Source organism: Opisthorchis viverrini, assembly GCF_000715545.1.
Source record: "Opisthorchis viverrini unplaced genomic scaffold opera_v5_478, whole genome shotgun sequence".
Lineage (NCBI taxonomy): Eukaryota > Metazoa > Platyhelminthes > Trematoda > Opisthorchiida > Opisthorchiidae > Opisthorchis > Opisthorchis viverrini.
This window is the reverse complement of record NW_008752144.1, coordinates 80,111-92,434: the sequence shown is the minus strand read 5'-3', so window position 1 is coordinate 92,434 and position 12,324 is coordinate 80,111. Positions and strand designations below refer to the sequence as shown.

At 42.0% G+C, this 12,324-nt stretch overlaps 1 protein-coding gene across 1 annotated transcript in view; it reads left to right on the top strand.

The window, feature by feature from the left end:
- Positions 1-6,380: 6,380 nt before the first annotated feature.
- T265_11352 (hypothetical protein) overlaps positions 6,381-12,324 on the top strand; it is a gene marked incomplete at both ends in the record, with an annotated part of 28,446 nt that continues 22,502 nt past the window's right edge. The window contains one exon of the mRNA XM_009177983.1: positions 6,381-6,553. Within this exon, the coding sequence (XP_009176247.1) occupies positions 6,490-6,553 (64 nt within the window). The remainder of the gene's footprint in view (positions 6,554-12,324) is intronic.

The following is a 12,324-nucleotide window of genomic DNA, read 5'->3' as shown; positions in this document are numbered from 1 at the left end:
ATGCTAATATGCGCCACGTATGGTGTCAAAAATGTATCTCTAATAGGACGCGTGTATTGGACTACAGTACGACATGTCTTGTTGTACGGCTGCAAGACTTTATCACTTCGACTGAGGCGAAGAATGTAAAGTATATTCAGGTCTTAAGCCATCGATTTCTCAGAACTACGGCTAAAATTGGCCCAAAAACCAGTGAATTCGCAATGAGATGATCAGAGGAAGGGTTCTTGTTGAAGCGAACGATAACGCCCTCGAAAAATGAATTTCCAGTTACCACCTGTTGAGACAAGTGCTGTTTTTCACGCCTAATTCGGATTGGCGGAAACCTAGAGGTAGAGAGAATTCGACATGACAGAAGGGAATGAAGGGTGTCACCAAAGGTTTGGGGCCTGTTGGTGCCTGTCCACCTTCGAGGACGCTGTCCAGTTGACCCTACCTATGCTTGGGTGTAGACAATGAATGATTTGGCGGCTAACCAACTTCACTTACGTTGACGCTATTCAGACTATCACTCTGAGTGCTAGACATTTTTTCTTTTCTCTATAAGACACATTTTCGATAAGCTGACATGGTTGTATAGCAGGGAAACACCAGTTTTCCCATCAGATTTTGCTGTCAGTAGTGATTGCATACTGAAACTCAGAGTAAACACTCATCCACTTAGAAGTTGTACCCAGAAACCTTCCTCCCCCTCCGGACAACATATTCCAACTCAACGTTCCTCTCGGAAGATTTAAAAACGAAGAGATGACATCCTTGCTAACCCTTGAGTTATTTTTGTCGTCTTAGGTTCACTTAATTTCACATTCCTTGTGATTGATGTTTTAGACTCGGACACCACGTAGAAGCTGCGAAAATTATCTATCCATCTCGTGGATATGGTGTCATGCGACAAGCACTGTCCTGTTTAGCATTTCGCATCAGCAAATGACATCCCACATTAAAGTTTGGATTTTATTGTGTTTTATCGAGAAACTCTGCAATATACGTGCGAAATTGAATGACATTGTGTTGAAAGAAAGCTAAGATATTCAGAGTAGCATGGTCTTTGGTTGATAACTATGTCGGTTCAATGCTTATCATATCCTTTACTTCTCGCATTTCCTCAAGCTGTACAGGCACAGAATTATGGGACCTAAAAACTAGCAAGCAGGTGGTTTTCTAATAATTTCAGTCACCAAACAGTCTCAGTATTTTGAAATTGTTACTAACGAAAGTGAGTTCAAAATAGTGAATCACAAAGATTTTGTTCTGAGGTTTACTGGATGTGGTGAAGTTGAGCTCACATGACATAATTATGTGGTGCACTAGCAGAGTTCAATGTCTCCAGGTTAAAGTTAGTTCAGCCCTCAAAAGTGCACCAAAAAGTGCATTCTCGGAACTGGAGCTTGGGGAGTATCGTATAGTTTTTGAGGACTTTGTTGCGAGAACCGATTAGGCAACGTTTCTTAAAAATAAGGGCATTGGGAAGCTCGACATGCAGGTGAGCTTTTCCAACAGAGAAAAGGCTCTGAAATTAGTAGCTTATTTACGGACGGAACTGGTGCGGCAAAGTGATATGAACACTGTATTGCATTATTCTGTTTTGTTTAGGAGGCTCGGAAAAGCACTTTGTAGAAGTTTAAATAAGTGACTGAATGTCTTTACACAATACGTTTCTCCGCTACTTTTTTCAGAGCAACCATCACCCCTGGTTTGATGTCATCACCATTTGCATCCATGTTCACTCTGTGTACTAGTAGGCTCCACAAGCTCTCAGTCAAACCTGTAAGGCTGCAAGTTCCCAATCTACCCTTCTTCAGCAGGCGTCGCAGACCAGGTACTGAGGGCGAACAAATGAAATGTCTTTACTGCATATTCTATTGTCCTGGCAAATCGCGCAAATCGAGGGCATTACTATGCTCTTCAGGATCCGGATGTGCTCATTTCTCTGGTTAGGCTTGTACACTGAATCTACCTGAAATTTAATCCCTCTGCACCTATCCATTTCTTGCTCATCAACGTGTAATTACCTTCGAGAATGAATGATTATATGGCTCCACTGCTGACCACATGTAATGGAAAATTCATCGCAATACATGTAATCTGATACCTGAAGCTTCTAAGCCAAACAAATTTCCCCCTTTCTCGTCGTTTAGAATCATTTCATTTTTGTGCGAACTAGGACTGCGTATCGTAGACCGTAAGAGGAAGTTGAATGAGAATCTGTTGCTCATTAATCACATCTTCTCATGAGCTGGATACTGTCAGTTCACGTGTAAAGGTTAGAATGATAAACTTTTAAAATACTATGCGCTAAAATATGCAAACGTCACTGATCCCAAACTGGAGTAAGCAGATAATTTGAGATGGGGTTGTAGACTTACTAGAGAGGACATAGTGCAGACACTTACTGAATTGTCTCCGAGTGATTTTCAGTGGTTATAACAAAGTGATTATTTTAAATCTATCTGATAATGAGGGGAATGTTGATAGCTCAGGTAGCGTACACGGACGTTATCTTGTTTGCTGAGCTAAACAACTTGATTGCAAATATCTCGACAAAAGTCAGGATGACTAGTGATAGGGGGTGAAGTGGAACTAAGGGATTCTCTGAGCAGTGCGTTTTGCTGACCGATGCTGGCCTTTAATCAGTATTGGTTGTTCTGTCAACCGGGTTTCGTAAGAAGGCTTGTATGCAACTTCGTTGACATAACACTAAATAGCCTCCAGATTCTTGGCGTGTTGGACCGACAGTAGGCTCTGCGACTATTCCTGGTGAGATGTTGATCTTTTGCACGTGTGGCACATAAACTGGATCTAGTTCAAAGCATTCGCTGGTCAAATCCTGCATGGAGCACCATGCCTCCTGAAACTCCTTTCGGTGTCTCGCATCTCCGTCTGCCATGACTTTTGTGTTTTTCAGAATCAATTTTTAAGCTTCTTAATCTTAATGCATGAGGAACAGTGATAAAGGGTCATGTTTCGGATGGCCGGTTTGTGTTCATTTATTGGTGTACAAAGTAGAACTTGTTTCAGTTGCTGGAGCTAATTAGGCATTTCACTTGGTTTTATCGATGTTGTTCTGTAATCTCGAAATCGATTTCCGTAAAGTGGCACTCGGTTTGTGGGTTACAAAGATTCGTTTTAACCTAATAATATGTTGATCTAAGATATATTCTCAGAAGTAAGGTAGAATTACCCGTTGTGTCCGTTTCGCTTGTTGTTCCTGCCAGCTGAGTATCTTCTTCTTCTAGTTTATCTTGATAAAAGTTCCAGAATGTCCATTGTCCTCCACTATTCTTAGCTGATTTTGTGCGTCCTCCTTCTTTAGCTCTGTACTACCGTATTGTATCTTTACCTTCTTGAACGAGGTTTGAATGAAGCCGTTCTTGTGGTTCATTCTGTTGTCCTGGTCCAGTATTTGGTCCGCATGTGTGCATTCCCAGTAAAGAGTGGTTTAAGGGGTCCTCCTCGACTAAATTATTCAGGGATGGTGGCAGATGGTTCCTTTTCATTTCAATTCTATATGGCTTTGTGTCTATATCTATCTATCTATCTATCTATCTATCTATCTATCTATCTATCTATCTATCTATCTATCTATCTATCTATCTATCTATCTATCTATCTATCTATCTATCTATCTATCTATCTATCTATCTATCTATCTATCTATCTATCTATCTATCTATCTATCTATCTATCTATCTATCTATCTATCTATCTATCTATCTATCTATCTATCTATCTATCTATCTATCTATCTATCTATCTATCTATCTATCTATCTATCTATCTATTTATCTATCTATCTATCTATATTTTCCAAAATAGCGATGAGCAGCTTATGTGCGTCATGCGGTGAATCTCGTCTCATGCTGATGAAAGTATCGTTTGCTTAGCATCCGTAGTCTTGGATTTATGGCTGGTAGAATCACGCATTTTAATTTCTGCATTACCGCTTCAGCGGCGAATTCCTCTCAACAAAACGACATAGTCGAATAGTTCCGCAATTCGGTTACATCCACTTTTATACGTTGGTATTTCTGAATACGTTTCTTCATAAATGTTGGCATCACTTATTTAATGATAGCATCTGCTACCCCCCACGAAATTCATTGCAGCCTTTTCGTTTGGAATGGATGTGTGGCGAAAAACCTGAGTGACCTGTTTTTGTCATGAGCCGAAATAACATGATCATGCACCTAAATGTCAGCTGAAATCTCATAGGTGAGCCAGGTTTGGAAAATTTGCAGTAAACCCGTGCTGGATCAAATGACGCCTCGAAAAATCCTCAGTACTTTCCAGTTCATGTATTTCATATCTTGAAATGTTCGACGGCCGGTCCGCCGAAAAACCTACAAATTATGTTTGCTAGACTGGCATGCAATGTTGGTCGTTGGCTTGTTCGCTGAGCTGGGCAATTTGGTCGCAAACGTTTCATCACCAATCGAGGTGACATCATCAGTGCGTAGTTGTGCGTAGCGGTGGGTTAGTGGTTGTGCATGTGACATGGATGCAATGTGACATCGCACACACCTTCCCGGTATCTGACTGGAGCTCAGCGTGTGAGCGTAGCCCGTGGCGGGTAAGTTGCTGATTGGTCAAATGGCTATCAGCAAAATGGGTTTTACTGTCAAAATGGACGGGTTACATGCCTTGATTAAGGGCGTGCCCCTGCTACGGTTTGCACTGGCGGACTGCAATTACTAAATACTAATGTCTTATGTTTTTGAAGACAGAGTTGGTTTATGTAATCGCAGTACAGACGCTTCAGCTCATGCTAGCAGTCCCTAATACCCGACTTTTTCATCTTGAGCCAGTTTCGTCATGTGGGATAGTCTACCAGAGATGACTATTACCCGCAATGATTAGGTATAATACAATGGCTATCCTGACTGGTGCTAACCTTTCATTTGTCTTCTCTTGTCGTCTATCTGTAATGCTACGGCACAAAAAGAATACACAAACATTATGTAGACTTGATACACTACTCATGGGGTTGTGAAGGTTGCTCAAGAGCATCATAAATCAAAGATTCATTTGGACTCCTGGCGACTCCCCTGACAAGACCAAATTGAAGTGTAAGTGAGTACATTTGTCGAAATACACAAACATATTTAAAAACGAAGACAGTTCGGAACTGATTGGCTGACTCTAACTTGCTGGCTTCGTTTGAGTATTAGTTCGTACCAAACTAGATTATTTCTCATGAAAATAAGTGCGCCACCTATTTACTTTTCTGAGCCGAACGCGTTTTTATGTGTGAATCGGTATGATGTTTTTGCTTTTCAGTTGAATATGGTGTTGGTAGTGTGCCAAACTTTGAGTGGGTCTCTTTCAAAAAGCCGGGTTTAAAGAAACCAAGAACAGAACGACTGAGTTTACGCTCTGTAGGACAGCTCACATTCGACAAAACACAGTCCTGTCTCGTAGGATCTCACTCATACGAGTTATTATGTCCTAAGTACCTTGCCAGTTCCAGCATCTCACTTCAATCGCAGTTCATTCAAGAAGTTTCCTGCCGAAAGCATTAAAATAGAGTTTACATAACCGTTTGGCCATACTTCCGTCGGGCCATAAGTAACGTAGATAGTTCTTTCGATTTGTTCCGCTACATGCTATCAAAACTCCGAAGGTAACTGTAGGTCAGATAATAATTATCACGAGATCACAACAATTTTCGAATAACTCAATGCGATCTGAACTGGCCAATGATGCATGTTAACAATTCATTCCCCACTGCTGTTGTGCAGCGTGAAAATTCGGAATGTCTCCTTTTTAAGCGTGGTCACACGCACGCAGCTGCGCCCCCAACACGCTTTCTCTGAAGCACAATGTCTTCTACGATTGTTATCTTACAAGCTACTTTATCAACATGAGGTAACAGGACTGCATATGACCTGACGCGCATTATCTCACTGAGTCACCTGTGTGGTACACGATTACTATACCAAGACTCTTAGTTTCCCTCACACTGGCAAGATGAAAACGGTTTGCCATTAAGGAGAGGTGGCATATGAGCGTCAGTTGCCAACATCTGAACGCTGAAATTCAAAAGACCTTTGATGTGATCAAAAGTTCTTGACTTCACCGCGGCTCGCTCATCATATTAGATCGTATCTAATGAGACCCTGCAGTTTCACATTACTGCTTACTACTGAAGAAGAAAGATAATATATAAATCACCTCCCAAAAGTACTGCGCACACCCATTAGAGGAATTTTATAAGTTCAGGTTTGCTTCAAGACCTCGTTTGTTTACCGAAGGCTAAAAAATGGAATGATGGTACCGTGATGAAGGCTCCTGTATTTTTTTCTACGGAAAATATCACGTGACAAGTTCGTGAGACAAGCGACTATTGATTTTCCTTTCCTTCAATCATGGGGTCGATAACAATCACTTCACGTTGATGTCCCAGGGCGTTTATTCATCAAAGACCCTTGTTGGGCCATGGCAGCAGCAAAGACAGATCGAAAAGGACAGACTTGAAGATTTTCTCGAACGATGCCGCAAGGGGCAACTGGCGATCCAGGGGATGACGGAACTTTATCAGAGATTTACAGAAACAGTAAGTCTGCTGACCATTCAGATCTAGAAACGCAACTGACTGAGGAAACTGAGTTTTACGGTTTGATTTCGTTGTCCCACTCATTCACTGGAAAAATCCGGTGCTACAACCAATACAGGGCTACCAACATTGCCTCGGTGGTTTTTTATACATCACATTTGTATCAGTTATTAGGCTGGATTCTACATAATTTTCGTAATGACGCACAGACCCCCCTGCATCTGCTACACCGATTTTCCTCTTAGCTAACAAGGAGTCTTGCGAAAGATTGGACACGATCAGTCATAATCGTTTTACTTCCTCTGCACTCTGTGCGAGTCACTACCTTCTGTTCACACCTGAACGGAAACGAGTTCGTCTGGTTGAACAGCATTGTTAGCTCACCCGATATTTTCTGGACATAACCACGCATAAACATCACCCCATAACCTTTTCGTTAACTATGGATCGCCTAGAAGCTATGTGAATATCAGCTATCGCTTGAAGTGCACTCTTGGGATAAAGGGCTCAATGAAGGGGTTGATGTCTCAAAAGTGTGGCCTTTGACTCAATGTTGTTGCTCTCAGTCCCCGAACTGAACATACAGAAAGCTGGCCATTTTTGCTGGCCACGTTGAGCATTTTGGTTCATAATCTTTCACCGCCAGTCGAGGTGACATCGACAAGTCACTATTCACCGAACTGCAGCGACGCACCAGTGATATCGACTCTACTGATGATGAAACGTTTGCAACCAGATCGTCCAGCTAAGCCAAAAAACAACATCCACCTTTGTGACCTGAGTCATCAACATTGATCCTCACTAGTACATCCACGCATCTCTAGGGGCAGGGCGATCTAAATTTCAAAGTCCAAACTTATGAGGGGAGACACGCAAGGTATTCAGAAGAAATCGAATGAATTCAACGGCGTTTCGACGTTTACCCATTGCACAAGTAAACCGGGTGTAGTTCGTTCTTCTCTCAGTTGATCTCACGATTTGATGGTGACTTGGTGGCCCTTACTCTCTGTCTGTGATAAACAGTCACAGGAACGTGCAGTTCAAACCAGGGCAAAACAGTGAACTTGCAATTAGATGTGAGGCGGTAGGTTCATGTTCACCATAGCAGAACGAAGATCACAACAAATGTATCATCCGCGTACTTCAAATCTATTGCAGAGGATGATGGTAGGATATAGAAAGGTGACGACAACCGAGACAAGACGGTGGCTTAGAGCAGGCCAGCATGTGTGGAGGGTACTTTTGACTATTACAAGACGTGAAATATACACAATCCCGGAAGAAATTTTGGCAGTTGATTATGATGAAGATCTTCGGTAGCTAGTGAGTTGATTAGCAACATTCTGTGCAGGCTGCCAAAGACGTCTTTCATCCTCTACGAAAAGACCCAGACGGATGTCTTTCTGTCGCAGCATCAAGTGTTGAGCAGCGCTGACAGAAATTAAACTGGATAGTTCCGAAGAAGTTCAGATGCTCTGTTCCTCGTCCTAGCAGAATCCTTTCAAAAGAATAAAGTGACGATGGAATTCGAAAATTGGGGGAGTTTGGCTGACTGGTCTCAAACAACTTGAGATCCTTTTCGAAGGCCTGGACCAATTAAGCGAATCACTCATTGGTACATATTGGGTACCGGTATATTACTAAGAAACAGAGATGGCCATTGGGGACCACAAGGTTTATTACACGAACGAGGACATGCAACATGAATGCTGCTGCACCTTAAGAGAGTAATTGACTTGATCAGTTTGTTGTCTGAGAGTACTGAACAGTGAAACCGACGCCCGTGATGTAGTACCAAAAGGTGATAATCTAGATTGAGGTTGCATGTGCTGACACTCCAGAGGTCATAACCATGCTTTTGCATTTCTGGCTAGATCACTTTGAAGAGCCTAACCTCAGGAGACATCACAGGTTGGTTGTTCACAACCACTAACCCATCGCCACTCACCACTACGCTCCATAATAAAGCACTGATGATTTTATTTCGATTGGTGATGAAACGTTCGCAATCAAATTGCCCAACTCAGCGAACAAGCTAACGGTCATCTATGCTATCTGAGCTGCCAACATTTTCCTCCATAGAAAAAAGTGTTACAGTTGGACGATCTTCTGTCAACCCTTTCCTCTGTGTCGAGATTGTTTTGTAATGGTTAACTGCACCAAAGACGCAAATGTTGGTGTTGTGAAGATCTTCTCTTATGGAGACTGCAGCAACCATTGTGTGTTTCTGTATAACTAATATAGGTTTTATATATGTTTATATACATATGCGTATATATATGTGTACATAAATATTATATACTCAGAAATGCTTCCCTTCCATACTAATTTCACCACTTCTGGAGCTGGTGAAGGAATACCATGAAGACATGTCGTGATCATGACATCCGGTCCAGTAACTACAAGTCCACCAGTGATGGACCTGATAGTACCAGTATATCAAGACTGTGCATTTGACAGGCGAGTAAGCAAGTAGGCTGGTAAGTAAGTAAGTAGTCGCTGTTCGGCAGATAGATGTAAGCATATTCTGGGATGGGCGCGGGAAAAAGGCAGAAGTATGGTTATGATGATTGTTCTCAGATCATCATCTCAGCCCTACGTGCAATCGATTGTGATGTCGACTTTTTAGTCCTCCAAAGCTCTTCACGGGCTGGGACTTCTTAAGGCTACAGTCAATGGCTTGTGGTTGATCGCCATTTTCGGCTCTATGCGCAATTTCTACAATTTTATGTATGATACATGATGTTGAGTCTTGAATTTTGCACCCGACCCATAATGACGGACACTTTGTGCCTGATTTGCAATCCTGGACGCGCTTTGAAGAGTATTTAGCATTGGTTGTCCTTTCTTCAGTCGCTGGTCTTTGACAGACATTCTTACGTTGAAATAGACCTTGTCCAACTTGAACTGCTGGTGGTAAGCCATCGGATGGGATGATTTCCTTGTTTTATCTAATGTGCTCCTGTAAGCCTTCTACAACTATCCCCTGGATTTACTTTCCATGTTTGTAACAATGCTCTTCAAAGGTAAACGACAGTAGTAAAGGTTCAATAAATAGTTCAGACGTAAGTTCACATGGTCCACAGTCTTTATTTAGCCTGGTCTAGGATGGGCGAAATCTCATCATCTCAGTGTGCTTTTCGTCTTCACGCCGTCACAATCTAGCACAGTATCTTCTGTTGAGCCGACACGTTGGGGGGCAAGCTTATGTGTTTCTTATCACGAGTGTTTCCTTTTGCAATAGGCAAGCATCTTCTTTACCTTGTGCAAGCATCTGGAGCATCTTCAGATATTTTTTGGCTATTTTCAACATCTTCCATATAGTGTACCTGGAGAAAGGCGTTAGTTTGATTTTTGTAACATTTTTGGCAGAATTCTAGACTTTGCTATTTGCCGGTTCGTTAGACTTTGCCGTATTTGAGCAGGAAAAATAGCAGTCGAATGGGCGGTATTGTGGCCTGTCTTACAACTTTCACCCAGCTAGACTACCTCCGTCCTTTTGTTGAGTGACAGGGATAGATAGTATCATAGTGCTGTTTTGCAATTGGCCAAAGATGATATATCGATGATCTGCTAGTGTACCACCAACAATGGGTTCTAGAGTTACAGGGATTCACGTTTTCCCTGTATAGGCCGATCTGGATGATGGACCCATTGAGCTGCGGAAGGAATGCCCATGGAGATTCCATTCTATCAGGGAAGCCAGTCTATCCTAAAAAGTCGAGAGGCACTGTACAGCTATTTTATCCTTATTGGAAAACATCAACAGTGCAAATCCCACAAAGTCTAGACTTCCCGGCTGGCAGTTTGAACATAGCCGTTCGACTATGATTAGCTATTGCTTAGATGAGATATAGCGCTGCTCATCTTTCACTCACGGAAACTATACCCATAGACTGACTCTTCGAATGACGACCTCTCAGATGGAAGTTTCTATCAATTGGTGAAAGTGTTGTTTTTCTGAACCACTTATTGATTGGTGTTGGTGTACGGACACCTGGCTCAGCCACTCGCCGCCGAATGGCAAGAAGTTTGCGGGTTCCGAGTTTCGTCAAGTGAACTCTGCCTCCAACATCCCGATATATATATATATAATGACTTCACTAATAGGGCAAAATTTTATTCAAAAATTGCCAGATCTCCCCACATTGCCATCGTAAATTGCATGCTTATCTAAACTACTTCTCACGGTCGCATGACGATATCGTTTTTCGCTTGTGCGCTTGCCTCCAATGTCATCAGATAACCACGTTCAAACATTGTATTTCTCGTCTACCTTACCAGCACGCACAAATTGCCAAGGTCAAGGTATGTGGTTCAACAAACACAGGACTTCACTTATAGGACAAAATTTTATTCAAAAATTGCCAGATCTCCCCACATTGCCATCGTAAATTGCATGCTTATCTAAACTACTTCTCACGGTCGCATGACGATATCGTTTTTCGCTTGTGCGCTTGCCTCCAATGTCATCAGATAACCACGTTCAAACATTGTATTTCTCGTCTACCTTACCAGCACGCACAAATTGCCAAGGTCAAGGTATGTGGTTCAACAAACACAGTCAATTAATCGTTTTGATTACTTGGTGAATAGGAGCATCAACATCACAAAAGATGCCACTCATCGAGGCCAGTATGGAGTACCATTATATAAACAAGAGTAAGAAGACACGCTCTGACGGTCATAGTCTGAGTGTAACCTTAGCAGCTTAGCTCAGTCACAGAACCATGGTCATTGCGATGTATATGTCCTCCTTGGGAGGCAGTTTTCTTTAGGGAGAACACAGTGGAAACAATTACATACCGTAGCAACTGTTTACTGGATTGGGTTGTTTTCTCTTAAAAGCCTGAGTAACCTACCATCACCAACTCGTCTAATTTCGGTAAACATTGTTAGCCTATCAAAAGCGTTTCGAAATTAGGGACAGTTTTAGTGGAACGGTCTTGACCGGCAACCGTACTTTGTGACAGGACACTTACAGTAAACTTGCCTTTAGCGGAATTTTACACATCCCGTTAAAGACTTCAGCTTTACTCGCAGTGTATGGACTCACAGAATACTGCACGGTATCATGAGAACATGAAGATAGTGAACTATGATTTCAGCCATTCATGGCCAGAGTAGTCAAATCGTTTTTTTAATTAAACAAAAAGATAGAGATTGGAAATGACAAGAAACGTCCTTTGGCACGTTGAAACGTTTCCAGCTGGGATCAGAAACGTCAGAGTCCAAGTTCATTTGGTGACATAATTTCGAGCGAGCTCTTCTAATCCTGTGATTTTCATGTTTATATGCCAAGATTGCAAACAGTCAGTATTGTTAATCAGGGAGTTGTAAGCAATACTATTTACATGTAGTGATGATCGTGATAGCTTCATCGTCTGTAAGGTGGACTTCCAGATCGACGGGATCTTGGTTCAGAACAGACTGTGTGTCATCACAGAGACTGACGTAGGAGCTAATTCTCCAATAGAATTTTGACGTATGTCACGCATCCTTGTCAGACAAACATCAATTTAGGAGTAGCTAGAACCAGTAAAACAGATTGTAAACCATCTCTTCAAGATAACTGGTGGTTGAATAAGAGAAAAGAAAAATTACCGTACATCAGTTGAAGTACCCTGTCTAACGGTTGGTTGCCGCCAACGGAATGCCACTTTAAACCCAAAAGTTGATCAATATAAATGATGACACAATCTCAAACATTTTGTTATCAGTTTCTTATCTAGTCGCGGAAAGGCTTGTTAGAACTGCATCGATCAGCGTAA